Below are 14,826 nucleotides of genomic sequence, written 5' to 3'. Positions count from 1 at the left end.
GGTCCATGTCCAAAGTTAAAAAACTCAAAGAACGGAACACGGCAAAACTCCCGAAAAAATTCTAATAATCTGATTAAACTATATTGAAAAAACATACATTACGGTGATATGGTCACATGTATCCAACAAACTTCGACACGGAGATATTTTTCATCCGTAACGTCAGCATAACAAAAGACAATGCCACCTCTGAAAACGCGCATCTCAGAAACCGGAAGTTGTCGGTCACGCTAAAGAAATAGATCTTATTTCACGTCAGTACAAGATAAACAAAAAATTTCTCCTCTGACGTCTTCCAGACACCCAGAGGAAGAAGAAGGAAGTGTCATTCGGGTCATAGGTCGCGTGACCATATATAGGCAGAGCTTTGAAGCGAGCATACACATCTTGCAATCTTTTTCTGGCTCAGGGAAAGTGCTGTGAAATGACCTGTGTTTGACTCAGAGACTCAATTGGAACGGTTTTAGAAACCATAGCTTGTTTTCTATCCAATGCTATATGGTTATATGCATATAGTAACAGCAATAATTGAATAAGAGGCAGTTTAGTCTGTAGAGGCAATTATGCTAATGCGAAACAGCACCCCCTGTATTCTCAAGAAGTTAACTTGCAATAAAAACACCTTTCTGACAAAATTAGAAACGTATAATATCTGAAAATGTAGCTAGCTAGACTCTTACCTGTATACATGGATGAACGCGGATGCCATGGTTGCCCTTTAGTTTAAAGATGTAATCCAGAGACAGGTGTTTTATACATCAATCTTCTTTCTGTGTTCTCTTTTTTGGGCTCACTACATTTGGCAATCCTCTCTCTGCTTCCACCGGGCATTCCACTGATTTCAAAACTTGGTCAACTTCTTCCGTGACAACGACACCGTTTCTTCCCCAACATTGTTATCAGAAGACGCTATATTTATTGTCTGGTTCAATTAAAATATTTTTACCTAAATCAGGGATTTACTCATTGTTTGATTCGTTTTCAGAGTCCGAGAAAGTCAACAGCACGATCATCCTCCAGAAAGTAGTTCTTCACAACATTTTCCCACTGAGCTTTCAAAAAAAGCCGTGGTAGACAGGATTATCCACACATACTTGGCAGCTCATGTTATAGACAGAAGACAAATGTAATTTTTTTTTTCTTACGTTTTGACATTAAAGTACTTTGTGTAGATCCTCCACACAAAAAAATGTTATTATATTATTAATAATAATTGAATCCATTTTAGTCCCACTTTGTAACACAGCAAAATGTGGAAGAAGTCGAGGGGTGTGAATACTTTCTGAAGTCACTGTAACTGTTTCTTCTTGGTAACTTCCCTCTGAATGCAGGTCTGTATATGTTGCCCCCACGCGCCACTTTTAGCTAAATTGGATTATTCCTTATTTTACATCGTCTATGAAAAATGGTCTTGCGTTTCGCCGGGAAGTTTTTCATTTCCAGTCCTGTCTTTTGTCACATGCACCATTTCCTGTTTTCCAAGAGAGGGAGAGACAAAGTTTCAGGTCTTTGGTCCGGAATGTTTTGCCCACTGTCTTTAGATGCACTATTGTAAAGTGGCTGTTCCACTGGATGTCATTAGGTGAATGCACCAATTTGTAAGTCGCTCTGGATAAGAGCGTCTGCTAAATGACTTAAATGTAAATGTAAATGTCTGTCAGGAGAAAAACATCTGCTCTTCCAGCAGCTATCATCATAGAGTTCTGTAGTTAAGGGCTGCAGCATGGGTCGTGGGCCAGGGCCAATGTACAAAGTTTCACCTGTTGCGTTGACAAATGCTGGTGTGCTTGCCTGTCTTTGACTGACATTTGGGGGGAAGCCCTTCCAGAGTTCTAGAGGAGAGCTTCCATATGGTTCCTCCCTGCTGGCCCTAAAGCCTCAGGCCCTGGCCTCTCTTCTGGCCTCCTGCCTTCCCTTGGCTAGCTCCATAGCAGGAGGAATGTTTTAGATTCAACGGAGTCAGCCTGCTGCAGGCCGCTGCTTATGCACAGCCGTGGCTCACTCTGTGTCTGTCTCTCTCTCTCTTCCTGTCTTGTCTCTTGTAATGCACTATTCCAAAACTTTACTACATGTAAAGTACCTTCGCTAACAAATGATCTTACAAGGAAGTCTCGAGTCTCCTCAGCTTACTTGTGGAGGGCGCTCTCCCCTGTTGCGAGAAGTCCGGTCCACTCAGAACATCGCTCCTCCGGCTATGCCCCAGAAATGTCGTTGATACAAACTCTCCTTCAGGCGCAGTATGCACTCGGTGCTGATTATATAGAGTGCATGCTATTATATAGGGCATTCATCACCAGGGGAGGGCTGTGGAGGAAACATCCCTACTAGCTATTACTTTTAGGATGGGACTTGATCCACTTTAGGAAGTCTTAAAACATCTCGCTAGATGAGGACAGTTAGGCAGACAGGATAGACCTGTCAGGTAGCTGAGACCTTGATCTCTAAGCACAGATTGCAAAGACAGCCAGGCGAGGACACACACATGCACACGCACATACATGTGCGCACAGGCATACTCGCTCACTCTGTCTCTCAGGGAGCAAGAATACATCCCTACATGTCCCCGCCTCTCCTTGTGCCTGTCTCTTGTTTCTCTCTCTGTGTGATTAGCAGTGATATGTATCATGAATAAGTTACACGGAACCCAAACCGGCTGTGCGCGTGCGCTATCGTGCATACATTTATTCTGTAACCCCACACCAAACGAGATCACGACACGCAGGTTAAAATATCAAACCAAACTCTGAACCAATGACATTAATTTGTGGACAGGTCTCAAAGCATTAAACATGTATGGCAATTTAGCTAGGTAGCTTGTACTTGCTAGCTAATTTGTCCTATTTAGCTAGCTTGCTGTTGCTAGCTAATTTGTCCTGGGATATAAACATTGAGTTGTTATTTTACCTGAAATCACAAGGTCCTCTACTCCGACAAATTAATCCACACACAAAACGGCCAACCAAATCGTTTCTAGTCATCTCTCCTCCTTCCAGGCTTTTTCATCTTTAAACTTATTTGGTGATCGCATCTACACTTTCATAGTATTACCACGACTACCGGCAAAACAGTTCGTCTTTCAATCACCCACGTGGGTACCTGCTTCTATAAACCAATGAGGAGTGTGGAGAGGCAGGACTTTCAGCGCGATCTGCGTCAGAAATAGGAACGACTTCTATTTTAGCCCTTGGCAACGCAGATGCTCGTTGGTGCGCGCGAGCAGTGCGGGTGCAATAATTGAATAACATGGCTTTCTAAATAAATTTTGCGACGCTCGCGCACGCGACATGTCCTGTCTGGTAAGCATGTTACTTTAACTGACCTGTCTTTTTTGAGTGTGTTTTTTGTATGATTGAACCTGAGCAGTCAGGGGAAGGTGTTTCTGTAAGGAGGTCAGCCATATTCATTAGGGCACTCCGTAGCAAAACGTTTTGCAACGAAAAATGTCAACGAGCAGTTTAGTCCATCCCCGTTTCGGTCTGTTTTCATATGTTCTGGTGTCTAAGGAATACAACCCAGTTGATTGATAGTGCTGCCTTGCTGTGTCCCCCTACAGGAAGGACCAGAACCTGCTGTCACCGGTCAACTGCTGGTACCTGCTGCTGAACCAGGTGAGGAGGGAGAGCAAGGACCACGCCACCCTCAGTGACATCTACCTGAACAACGTCATCATGCGCTTCATGCAGATCAGCGAGGACTCCACACGCCTGCTCAAAAAGGTAAGCTCTTCTGTAGAGGTCAGAGCTCAGACGAGGTGAGATCCCACTGATCTGACGGAAGTCGTTCCAAATCTTGAATTGATCAGGGAAAACTCTGGTACCTCGTTATATTGGATAAATCCCTTGGCTCATTCACATAGTCAGGAAAAAACTCTGGGCCCTGCTGCTAATGATACGTCTATCATCCTACAGCCTTAAAGCAGCGATCGGCAGTTAAAATAATAACAAAGCAGACTCCCTGCTCTTGTTTTGGTAAAAAGCTGAGGGATGGGGCTGGAGAAATGTAACCCCTCTCAAATTCATGGGCAGAGCTATGGATGCACTGACTGATCATCCATAATACAAAAATTACAGTTTTATCTATGTTTTGAGGCTATATAGTGTTTGTTTACATTGGCTTTGTTTACAAACATTGGAGTAAGAAAGTTTATATGTTGGGTTCTCGTGGAGTGTGACAGTTGAACTAAGCTCATGAGGCATTTATAAGTTATATTCTTCAAGAATCAATGGATATATATCATTCATTTAAGTCCAACAATACATGTAGCAACTGCTGATTGCCCTTTTTAAATAAACCAGGCACTGGACTGTACTTTGTTTTGATGTCTGGCTGAATGTAGTTTTAACGTATTACATTACAAGTTGTGTTTGAGGACATCTTGATAGCAGTTCATTTATTGGGTTGTGGTTTAGTTCTGTGAACTTCTATGCTGAGAGAGAAGAACCCTCTTCCTACACAGCCCTGATCATAAGACTAAACGCCCTATCTAACCCTCCCATCCGAAGTCGGTCGCCTCGTGACCGAAACCCTGTTAATGCTGCCGCCGCCTGTTTCACTCGGACCACTCCCTACCAGATTATGAGCTCTCCTATGCACTAGGAGTCACATGAACCGACCACAGTCCGGAAAATGACAAACCAGAGCCTGTTTCACTCGGACCACTCCCTACCAGATTATGAGCTCTCCTATGCACTAGGAGTCACATGAACCGACCATAGTCCGGAAAATGACAAACCAGAGCCTGTTTCAGTGGGGTGCTTTGCGTCAACGTTTTTGTCTTTTTCTCTCTCTTTTGCTGCGGGTTCTTTAGATTTGTCTGCTTAGATGGAGACAGAAAAAATAGTTATTTTATTCATCTTAAAGTCATTATTGTCTCTTGATGTTGGTGGTTTCATCTGGCTTGTACAGAGGAGTGGTCTGCTCTGCACCCCACCCCCACCCTCTGCTCGAACAACTGCAACACACACAGGAAGTTAAGGCAGTAATTTCCCTTTGATAGCAGTTAGAGGCTCCTGGTTTACTAATGGGCCAGATGTGAAGCTGGAGCGGAGTGGTTTGTCAGATGTTTCTTTCTCCCGCCGACTCAATCCACATTAGTAGTCTGTCATTTTAAACATCAGTAAACTCATCAATGTGTTACCAATGATATGTATTCATTTTTAGGTGTTTAGATCAAGACGATATAATGTATGCCGTTTAGTTCATAGCATCCCTCATATAAAGAGGTTTGCATTGACATTACACACAGTTCATGTTTCCCCTCATGTACCAACTCTCCTTATTGCTCCACCAATTTGTTGTTGGTTGGCCTTGAGCACAACAGGCAACGACCTGCAGTTACAGTAAGTATTCAGTGACTGTGTGAGTGCGTGTGTGTTTGTGTCTCCCCTCTGGCTCGTATAGTGACGTTTGGCAGCCAGGGGCCAAACTAAACGGCATCCCCCTAGTGGGGTGCAGTCTGTCACAGAGGAGCAGAGACACCCCTGCCCTCTAATTAGTACATCCCATTGTCTTTGATCTCCGCTGAGCTCCAGTAATGATAGACAAACACCAGGGGAGGCCCCCCAGTTACAACACAGTCAGTACAGGTCGTCTTGTTTTAACTCGAGACAGATGCTGTTTTGTCATCCTGACATCAAAGAGCAGTGTTTTTATATTTCCAAATTCTTCTGTTTTCTAACTTTTTAAAGTTATGAGGTGAATCAGTATAGGACCTTAAATGACATATCCTATCAGGCTTCAGCATGGTGGACCTTTGAAAATAGTCCGTTGATTTGTGTTCATGCCTTCGGCAGTAGTTGTTTTATTTATGAGTAGTACTGTGGCCAAGTGGGTCTGAGCTCTCTGTGCTGCGGGCGCTCATGTTTTACCGTTGTTATTGAAAGTCACAGCTTACCTCGAATTGTGTCTTTGTTCGGTGGCGAAACCTCTAAATACGAGTCTTGTCACGCAGTCCATTGATTGTCGGGCAGGTCTTATCACATGTATTCTCTTCATCATTCATACAACTGGTTCTTTGTTTTACTCAGTCATTTTTTATTTATGGAGGTCACATTCTGGTGGAACTGTGAGAACCCAAAGCTTGAAAGCCTTAGCTGTATGGCGGAAGGAAGGTATTAGTTAATCTAGTTCCTACATTGCAAGTTGATTCGCTACAGTGGTAGGTACGAAGGAGGGTGAGGGAAACATGAAACTGCACCAGGTACTACTGAATTGGTCTTGGCATTTGATCAAGCGGAGTGCAATGTGTTTTAACACTTCATTTGGATTAGAGCTTGACAGTTTACTGCCTGGCTTGGTGGAGTCCCTTACTAGAGTACCTTCCTGGGCTGCTTCTGTATAGTACAATCAGGTCAACAATTATTGGCACCCTTGATAAAGATGAGAAAAAAAGACTGCATACAATAAGTAATACAAATACTGAGCTATATTGTATGCAACAAAAAAAGGGGGAAATTAGTATTTTTAAACTGAGAAATTTGCCCAGTACCAGGACGTTGTAGCCAAGAACCTGGTTGCTTCTGCCAGGAGGCTGAAACTTGGATTACTCGTATAAGAAGTGGATCTTATACTAAAGTGGATCTTTCACCTTCACCAGAGAGGTGCAGTGAAATGTGGTGTTTTATAGGGTCATCAATAGTAGTACGGCACCCCTGGAGCAAATTGAGGTTAAGTGCCTTACTCAAGGGTAAAATCTACACAAATAAATGGTTAATTTACCAAAAATTAAACATTTTGCAATGGCTATCTGAGTCCTGTGGTTTGAATTGAAGGGTAGTCTATAAGCACAGACAAAGAATATTAAGGATCTGGAAAGACACTGCATGGAGGCATGGTCTAAGATCTCTCCCAATGTGGTCTCCAATCAATATAAAACATTTAACAAAAATGCTCAGTGCCATTATCCTTTTGAAGGGGAGGGTGCCGGAGTATTGAAAACGGGGGTGCCAATAGTTTTGACCCATTCTTTTTAAGAAAAATAATAATGACTTGTTAAACAAAGTCTCTTTGAGCAATTGTACTAGTATAAAATAATATTACATTTTTTGGGGTGGGCATACAATATAGCTCAGTATTTGTATTTATTTTATACTGTCTTTTTTGCTCATCTTTATGGGTGGCAATGATTTTTGAGCTGACTGTGTAGGAGCCAATATGATTTGTGTAGGCTCTTACTAGAGTTCTGCCATATGGAGCAGTCATGCCCCTGGTGCACCACCCACCAGACATGGACCCTAGGAGTACGGGCCCTCTCTGGGGCCGGATTGATGTTGGAGGCAACGTGAAATCCATGCCCCCCCACACATGGCTTAGTGGATTCCAGTCTCTCCCAGTCTTCTCTCTCAGATGTGGTTAGCGTCACTCATAAACAGTACACTTAAAGGGGAAGCCCATTGGTGCTAGTCCTCTAATAAACTTGGCAACAGTAAACATGTCGTCCCCCACAAATGATGCAGCGTCTAACTTGGTCCAATCAGTGTAATTATGTAAATGCCGGCTCTCTATGGTAAGACACATCATTCAAGCAAGTTTCGTAAAAATGGGGAAAGTGCTTTCTGAGATATCACGTGTGAATAACGTACAAAAGTAAGTATGAACGAACGTACGGATGAATAGTCCCCTCCCCGATTTAATCGTGTGGGATAATTATCCGTATTGGAAAATCCCCAGTTGGCATTCCCCTTTTAAAGGCCTAGTGCAGTCAAAAACGTGATGTTCATGTGTTTTATATACACTACCGTTCAAAGGTTTGGGGTCACTTAGAAATGTCCTTGTTTTTGAAAGAAATGCACAATTTTTGTACAATAAAATAACATAAAATTGAGCAGAAATATAGTGTAGACATTGTTAATGTATTAAATGACTATTGTAGCTGGAAGCGGCTGATTTCCCCCAAAACATTTTGAATGGAATCTCTACATAGGTGTACAGAAACCCATTATCAGCAACCATCACTCCTGTGTTCCAATGGCACGTTGTTAGCTAATCCAAGTTTATCATTTTAAAATGCTGATTGATCATGGGGCGGCAGCGTAGCCTAGTGGTTAGAGCGTTGGACTAGTAACCGAAAGGTTGCAAAATTGAATCCCCGAGCTGACAAGGTACAAATCTGTCGTTCTGCCCCTGAACAAGGCAGTCATTGAAATTAAGAATTTGTTCTTAACTGACTTGCCTAGTTAAATAAAGGTAAAATAAATAAATAATTGCAAAAGGGTTTTCTAAGTTATGTTAGCACAGCTGAAAACTGTTGTTCTGATTTAAAGAACAAATACAACTGGCCTTCTTTAGACTAGTTGAGTATCTGGAGCATCAGCATTTGTGGGTTCGATTACAGGCTCAAAATGGCCAGAAACAAATACATTTCTTCTAAAACTCGTCAGTCTATTCATGTTCTGAGAAATGAAGTCCATTCCATGTGAGAAATTGCCAAGAAACTGAAGATCTCATACAACACGGTGTGAGTCCCTTGACAAAACAGCGCAAACTGGCCAATAAAAAGAAAAGATTAAGATGAGCAAAAGAATACCGACACTGGACAGAGGAAGATTGGAAAAAAGTGTTATCAAACTAAGATTTGTCTGTCCATGTGTTTGGATCACAAAGAAGAACATTCGTGAGACGCAGAAAAAATGAAAAGATGCTGGAGGAGTGCTTGACGCCATTTGTCAAGCGTGGTGGAGGCAATGTAATGGTCTGGGGTTGCTTTGGTGGTTGTAAAGTGGTAGATTTGTACAGGGTAAAAGGGATCTTGAAGAAGGAAGGCTATCACTCCATTTTGCAACGCCATGCCATACCCTGTGGACAGCGCTTAATTGGAGCCAATCCTCCTACAACAGGACAATGACCCAAAGCACAGCTCCAAACTATGCAAGAACTATTTAGGGAAGAAGCAGTCAGCTGGTATTCTGTCTGTGCTGGCCACTCCATTATAGTCACTGGATCTCAACCCCATTGAGCTATTTTGGGAGCAGCTTGACTGTATGGTATGTAAAAAAGTGTCAATCAAGCCAATCCAATTTGGGGGAGGTGCTTCAGGAAGCATGGGGTGAAATCTCTTCAGATTACCTCAACAAATTGATGACTAGAATGCCAAAGGTCTGCAAGGCTGTAATTGCTGCAAATGGAGGATTCTTTGACGAAAGCAAAGGACACAATTATTTCAATTAAAAATCATTATTTATAACCTTGTCAACTGCTTGACTATATTTTGTAACTCATTTCATGTATGTTTTCATGGAAAACAAGGACATGTCTAAGTGACATCAAACTTTTGAACAGTAGTTTGTATTTCCACACTGAGGTGGGAATAATACTGAAATTGTGAAAATGCTGATAATGCACTTTTAATGTAAGAGCTGTTTGAGAAGGCTGCCTGAAATTTCAGCGTGTTTTGATGGGATGAAGTTTTGGCCTGCATGGTGACAACACCAGGCGGTGTAATTTAATCGATCAATAACAAGTTTCAAACCTCTCTGCCAATAGCAGCTAGATTTTAAGTTACTGATCAATCCCATTAGGCTCTCTGTTAGGCTCCTCACTCAGACCACTCCAAGACAGTCCTTGATATTTGGATGAAAACTGCTGCATTGGTCTTTCAAATAAGAGAGGGCATAGCCTTTAAAGGTAGGTAGATAAACATAACCAACCACGTGTAACACATGGATTTACAGTAAAAAAAAAACATCAAAAGTCCCAATGCAAAGTTACACCTCACTTTTCAATTTTTTTTGTTTTTATTTAAAACTGATCAGAATTCTGAAGAATGTCGAAGTCATGCCGGAAAAAAAATTTGCGGGATGTGACTTAATATGGAGGACCTGAGAAGCCAGTCTATTATTCCCCATATTGTAAACTGCAACAGAAATAACTTCAAATGTATAACTTCATATTAAACTGTCTGACTCACGCAGGCTAACAATGTTAGCAGGCTAGTTGGCTAGCAACATTGCAATGTATAATTTCAAATTAAACCAAATCGTTTGCGTTCATGATTACTTGTTTCAATACAATTTTCAGCCAACTTACAATAAATTCATAAAGTATTTGCTTGTAAGTTGTCTGAAAATTGTATTGAAGCAAGTAGTCATGAGGGCAAATTATTTGGTTTAATTTGAAGTTATAGATTGCAATGTTGCTAGCCAACTAGCCTGCTAACATTACGTTAGCTCTGTGTGAGTCAGCCAGTTGTTATTCACACCTAGTGTACAGCTACATTAAAGTAAACCAAAGTTTTGGAAATACTTAACTTCATCTACCAGTTATCAAATAACTTTACCTGTAAAGTTGGTTATTTTAACCTGCTAGCTAGCCTAGCCAGCTAACTAGCCTAGCTAGCCAACCACCACTGTCGACATAGCTAAGTAGTAAGCCAGAGAACTAGTCTAGCATAGGCAGGAATCCACAGAACGCAACAAAAAGATCCATCAGATATAAAGTAGAGAGAGCGGAGACTTACCAGTTGACTACCAAAGTCAAAGAAAAGTGAGGCCGTTAGAGTTAGTCGGCTAGCTAATAGAATAGCGTTTTGATGTAAATCCACATCGACTTTACCTATTTTATCTCCATCACTGCTGACACTCTTGATGTACCGGTAGGTCGGTGGGAAATAGAGGTCCGTTGATTCAACCTGACAAACCGTTCCGACTTTAAAGCTTGCTTCTCATTTTTGGGCCACAAATGAGTCATAACCCCATCCTTGTGGGTATTACTGCGCCATGTGGGTATTACTGCACTAGCTACAAGCCACAGAAAACTACTACAACACTAACTCGCTCACTTTACTACAACTATCAAACGCACGGGAGAAGAGGAGTTGCAGTTTTTCCCATTGACTTACAGTTGAAGTCAGAAGTTTACATACACTTAGGTTGGAGTCATTAAAACTCGTTTTTCAACCACTCCACAAATTTCTTGTTAACAAACTATAGTTTTGGCAAGTCGGTTAGGACATCAACTTTGTGCATGACACAAGTATTTTTCTAACAATTATTTACAGACAGATGATTTCACTTATAATTCACTGTATCACAATTCCAGTGGGTCAGAAGTTTACATACACTGTGGTCTGTGCCTTTTAAACAGCTTGGAGAATTCCAGAAACAGATGTCATGGCTTTAGAAGCTTCTGATAGGCTAATTGACATAATTTGAGTCAATTGGAGGTGTACCAGTGGATGTATTTCAAGGCCTACCTTCAAATTCAGTGCCTCTTTGCTTGACATCATGGGAAAATCAAAAGAAATCAGCAAAGACCTCAGAAAAAGGTTTGTAGACCTCCACAAGTCTGGTTCATCCTTGGGAGCAATTTCCAAACACCTGAAGGTACCAAGTTCATCTGTACAAACAATAGTACACAAGTATAAACACCATGGGACCACGCAGCCGTCATACCGCTCAGGAAGGAGACGCATTCTGTCTCCTAGAGATGAACGTACTTTGGTGCGAAAAGTGCAAATCAAGCCCAGAACAATAGCAAAGGACCTTGTGAAGATGCTGGAGGAAACGGGTACAAAAGTATCTATATTCACAGTAAAACGAGTCCTATATCGATGTAAAGGCCACTCGGCAAGGAAGAAGCCACTGCACATGGGGACAAAGATCGTACTTTTTGGAGAAATGTCCTCTGGTCTGATGAAACAAAAATAGAACTGTTTGGCCATAATGACCATTGTTATGTTTGGAGGAAAAAGGGGGAAGCTTGCAAGCCGAAGAACACAATCCCAACCGTGAAGCACGGGGGTGGGAGCATCATGTTGTGGAGGTGCTTTGTTGCAGGAGGGATTGGTGCACTTCACAAAATAGATGGCGTCATGAGGCTGGAAAATTATGTGGATATGTTGAAGCAACATCTTAAGACATCAGCCAGGAAGTTAAAGCTTGTTCGCAAATGTGTCTTCCAAATGAACAATGACCCCAAGCATACTTCCAAATTTGTGGCAAAATGGCTTAAGGACAACAAAGTCAAGTTATTGGAGTGGCTTCACAAAGCCCTGACCTCAATCCTATAGAAAATGTGTGTGCAAAACTGAAAAATCATGTGCACGCAAGGATGCCTACAAACCTGACTCAGTTACACCAGCTCTGTCAGGAGATGGGCCAAAATTCACCCAACTTATTGTGGGAAGCTTATGGAAGGCTACCTGAAATGTTTGACCCAAGTTAAACTATTGAAAGGCAATGCTACCAAATACTAATTGAGTGTATGTAAACTTCTGACCCACTGGGAATGTGATGAAAGAAATAAAAGCTGAAATAAATCATTCTCTCTACTATTATTCTGACATTTCACATTCTTAAAATAAAATGGTGATCCTAACTGACCTAAGACAGGGCATTTTTACTAGGATTAAATGTCAGGAATTGTGAAAAACTGAGTTTAAATGTATTTGGCTAAGGTGTAAACTTCCGACTTCAACTGTATATGGTTTCTTCTTTGTCGATGTACATGGTAGCTCATCAACGTCAACACTTGGTTTGGAATGTATTACATGCTAGCATAGCTAGTAGCGAATGTTAGCCAGCTGGAACTAGCTACAGTAGGTACCACTGGTTCTCCACATGATGTTAAGAAAAAGTGCCTTGTGGGTAGTTCCGAAGATATCTGTAAATAAGTTAATAAATATCTGAAAATGCAAAAACATAACTATGTTTGTAGTTATAGGTAACCAGATCATGACTACAACTAAGTTACTAAGTCTTTGACCACACTGTTACTTTGACGAAAAGCTCATGCTTCCTACCCTTTTAAATTGAATCGTAACATTCGTGGGCCCATAGGTTACAAAACGTACAAGCCGAGAGTGATTACGGTACCGAGGCAAATTTTTTACAGTTATAATGAATCATTAAAGGATGGATTTACATTTACATAATGGGTACCTGGACGGAAATGGGGGAGGGTCATGCTTTTTCAAATTCAGTGAAATTGAAAAATAATTTTCAAGCATTCAGTAGGTTTAGGTAAAATATATTTTGCTGAAGGGAGGGCAATCCATTTTTATTTCGGAGAGGTCCGATTTTCTCCTTTTTAACCCTTATTATAATAAATGTTCACTCCATAAGTGAATGGTTTGTACTTCAGATGTTCCTCTCTGATTTACTGTGTCTTCAGTGGCCAGTGGAGTGGCTGAGGTGGCTGCTTCCTGTCAGAGGCCCTGCCCAGGTCACATAACTGGGGCATCTGCAGAGCCAGGAAATGGATGAGCTGTCGGATCCGTGCCCAAGCTCTCCTGAGAGGCCTTTTCATTGACAACTGGACCGCTTCCCAGTTCTCTCAATGGGGAAGGGCTAACAAGCGTTAGATCTAACAAGTTGACTGAGGTCCTCTTCTCTGAACGGAGGCTTCTAATGGCTCTTCCCAGGAGAGGAAGTGCGAGTAATTTCAGTGAAGATCTCACTTTGCAGCCCAATTCAGCTGTTGATAATGTTCATGAATACAGTTATGGACATAACAGCAACAACATTAAAGCGCTATTCTCGGCCGAGAATGAACAACATAGACTTGTTCATTTATTTAGATTTGCAGCCTGCTTCACAAACTTGGGCAAGAGGAACGATCTCACCAGTCCATAACCTACCACAGGAGGTTGGTGGCACCTTAATTGGGGAGGACGGACTCGTGGGAACGGCTGGAGCGGAATAAGTGGAAAGGTATCAAATACGCCAAACACGTGGTTTCCATGTGTTTGATTCCATTCACTCCGTTCCAGCCATTATTATGAGCCGTCCTCCCTTCAGCAGCCTCAGCAACCTACCTGGTCCAAAACTCAGTGCCCCAACCAGCCTATAGATCCTGCCCTCCATTCTCTAAATGTGCGTGAGAGCACCCTAGCTTAAGCTTCGGTGACTTAGTTCTATTTATACAGGGCTAAGTCTATTTTTCTGGTGCCTGTGTCAATAGGTAAGTAAAAGAGAGAGCTGGCTGAGTAGGTGGAGGTGAGGGCCAGGACAGGAGGTGTTGACTAGGTCAGCCCGAGGAGACTGGCTGATTGCTTACTTACGCATGCATGCACACATGCACAAACACACACACAAACGCACAAACGACGAGAACTAATCCTCTCTGGTTTACGCCCACATGTCTGGACTGGCACTACCTTTTCCACCTGAGTCAGTCAGTCAGTCAGCAGGATTTAGATTATAGCTCTTTCTGGGATGGACCTGTGTTTGTTTGTTTGTACTGACTTCCTCCTTCAAACAATCAAATTATGATCTGACTAAGAGCATGCCTTTCACCCTAATCAAGGCTTTGTTGCAGATCTCTTGGTGCGTTAGCCAACTCCCCTGTTGTGTTCGTTGTCACGCCAAACATGAATGGCATGAGAACAAGCATCAAGAGGGGTTGGATAATGCATATTATTCAGTTCTGGCGGCCAGGTTAGAGATTCCCTACTTCGACCTGTGGAATTCCACAGTGGTCCGTAATTTCTATTGGAGTAGCATTGACTGTATCTGCAATTGCCAGCTAGGATGTGTACGGATCCACCTGGATCAGTGAGGTTGGTGACCTCAGCAGAGACACTTCCTCATTGGTCACGCCCACAGGAAACCACAGATGTCTATTACAAGGCTATATGAAACCCCATGTGAACTACAGTAACCCTGGACATGACCTCTCCTATCAGATATGTGCTTCTCTCAAATGACACACACTGTTATTGTACAAATGTGTACCTTTGAAATGCAACTACTGGCACCCAGTATGATTCATATGTATAGTGAGAATCAAGTTCAAATCCACCCAACTTTATTTTTCATGTGGTAAGCGGCACAGCGTTTGGGTGTTTGGTGTATTGAAAGATCTGTCCTCCTCTCTGTTAACCCAGTTTGA

The 14,826-nt window shown here is 42.1% G+C and overlaps 1 protein-coding gene across 3 annotated transcripts in view; it reads left to right on the top strand.

Moving 5' to 3' along the window:
* The window catches only part of LOC129866838 (SLIT-ROBO Rho GTPase-activating protein 1), a 163,266-nt gene that overhangs the window by 77,219 nt on the left and 71,221 nt on the right, over positions 1 to 14,826 (top strand). For all 3 annotated transcript variants that reach the window (XM_055939809.1, XM_055939811.1, XM_055939810.1), the window contains exon 3: positions 3,554 to 3,716. In XM_055939809.1, the coding sequence (XP_055795784.1) occupies positions 3,554 to 3,716 (163 nt within the window). The remainder of the gene's footprint in view (positions 1 to 3,553; positions 3,717 to 14,826) is intronic.

The sequence above is a fragment of the Salvelinus fontinalis genome, chromosome 12 (genome assembly GCF_029448725.1).
Source record: "Salvelinus fontinalis isolate EN_2023a chromosome 12, ASM2944872v1, whole genome shotgun sequence".
Taxonomy (NCBI): domain Eukaryota; kingdom Metazoa; phylum Chordata; class Actinopteri; order Salmoniformes; family Salmonidae; genus Salvelinus; species Salvelinus fontinalis.
This window is presented reverse-complemented; position numbering and strand designations above follow the sequence as displayed.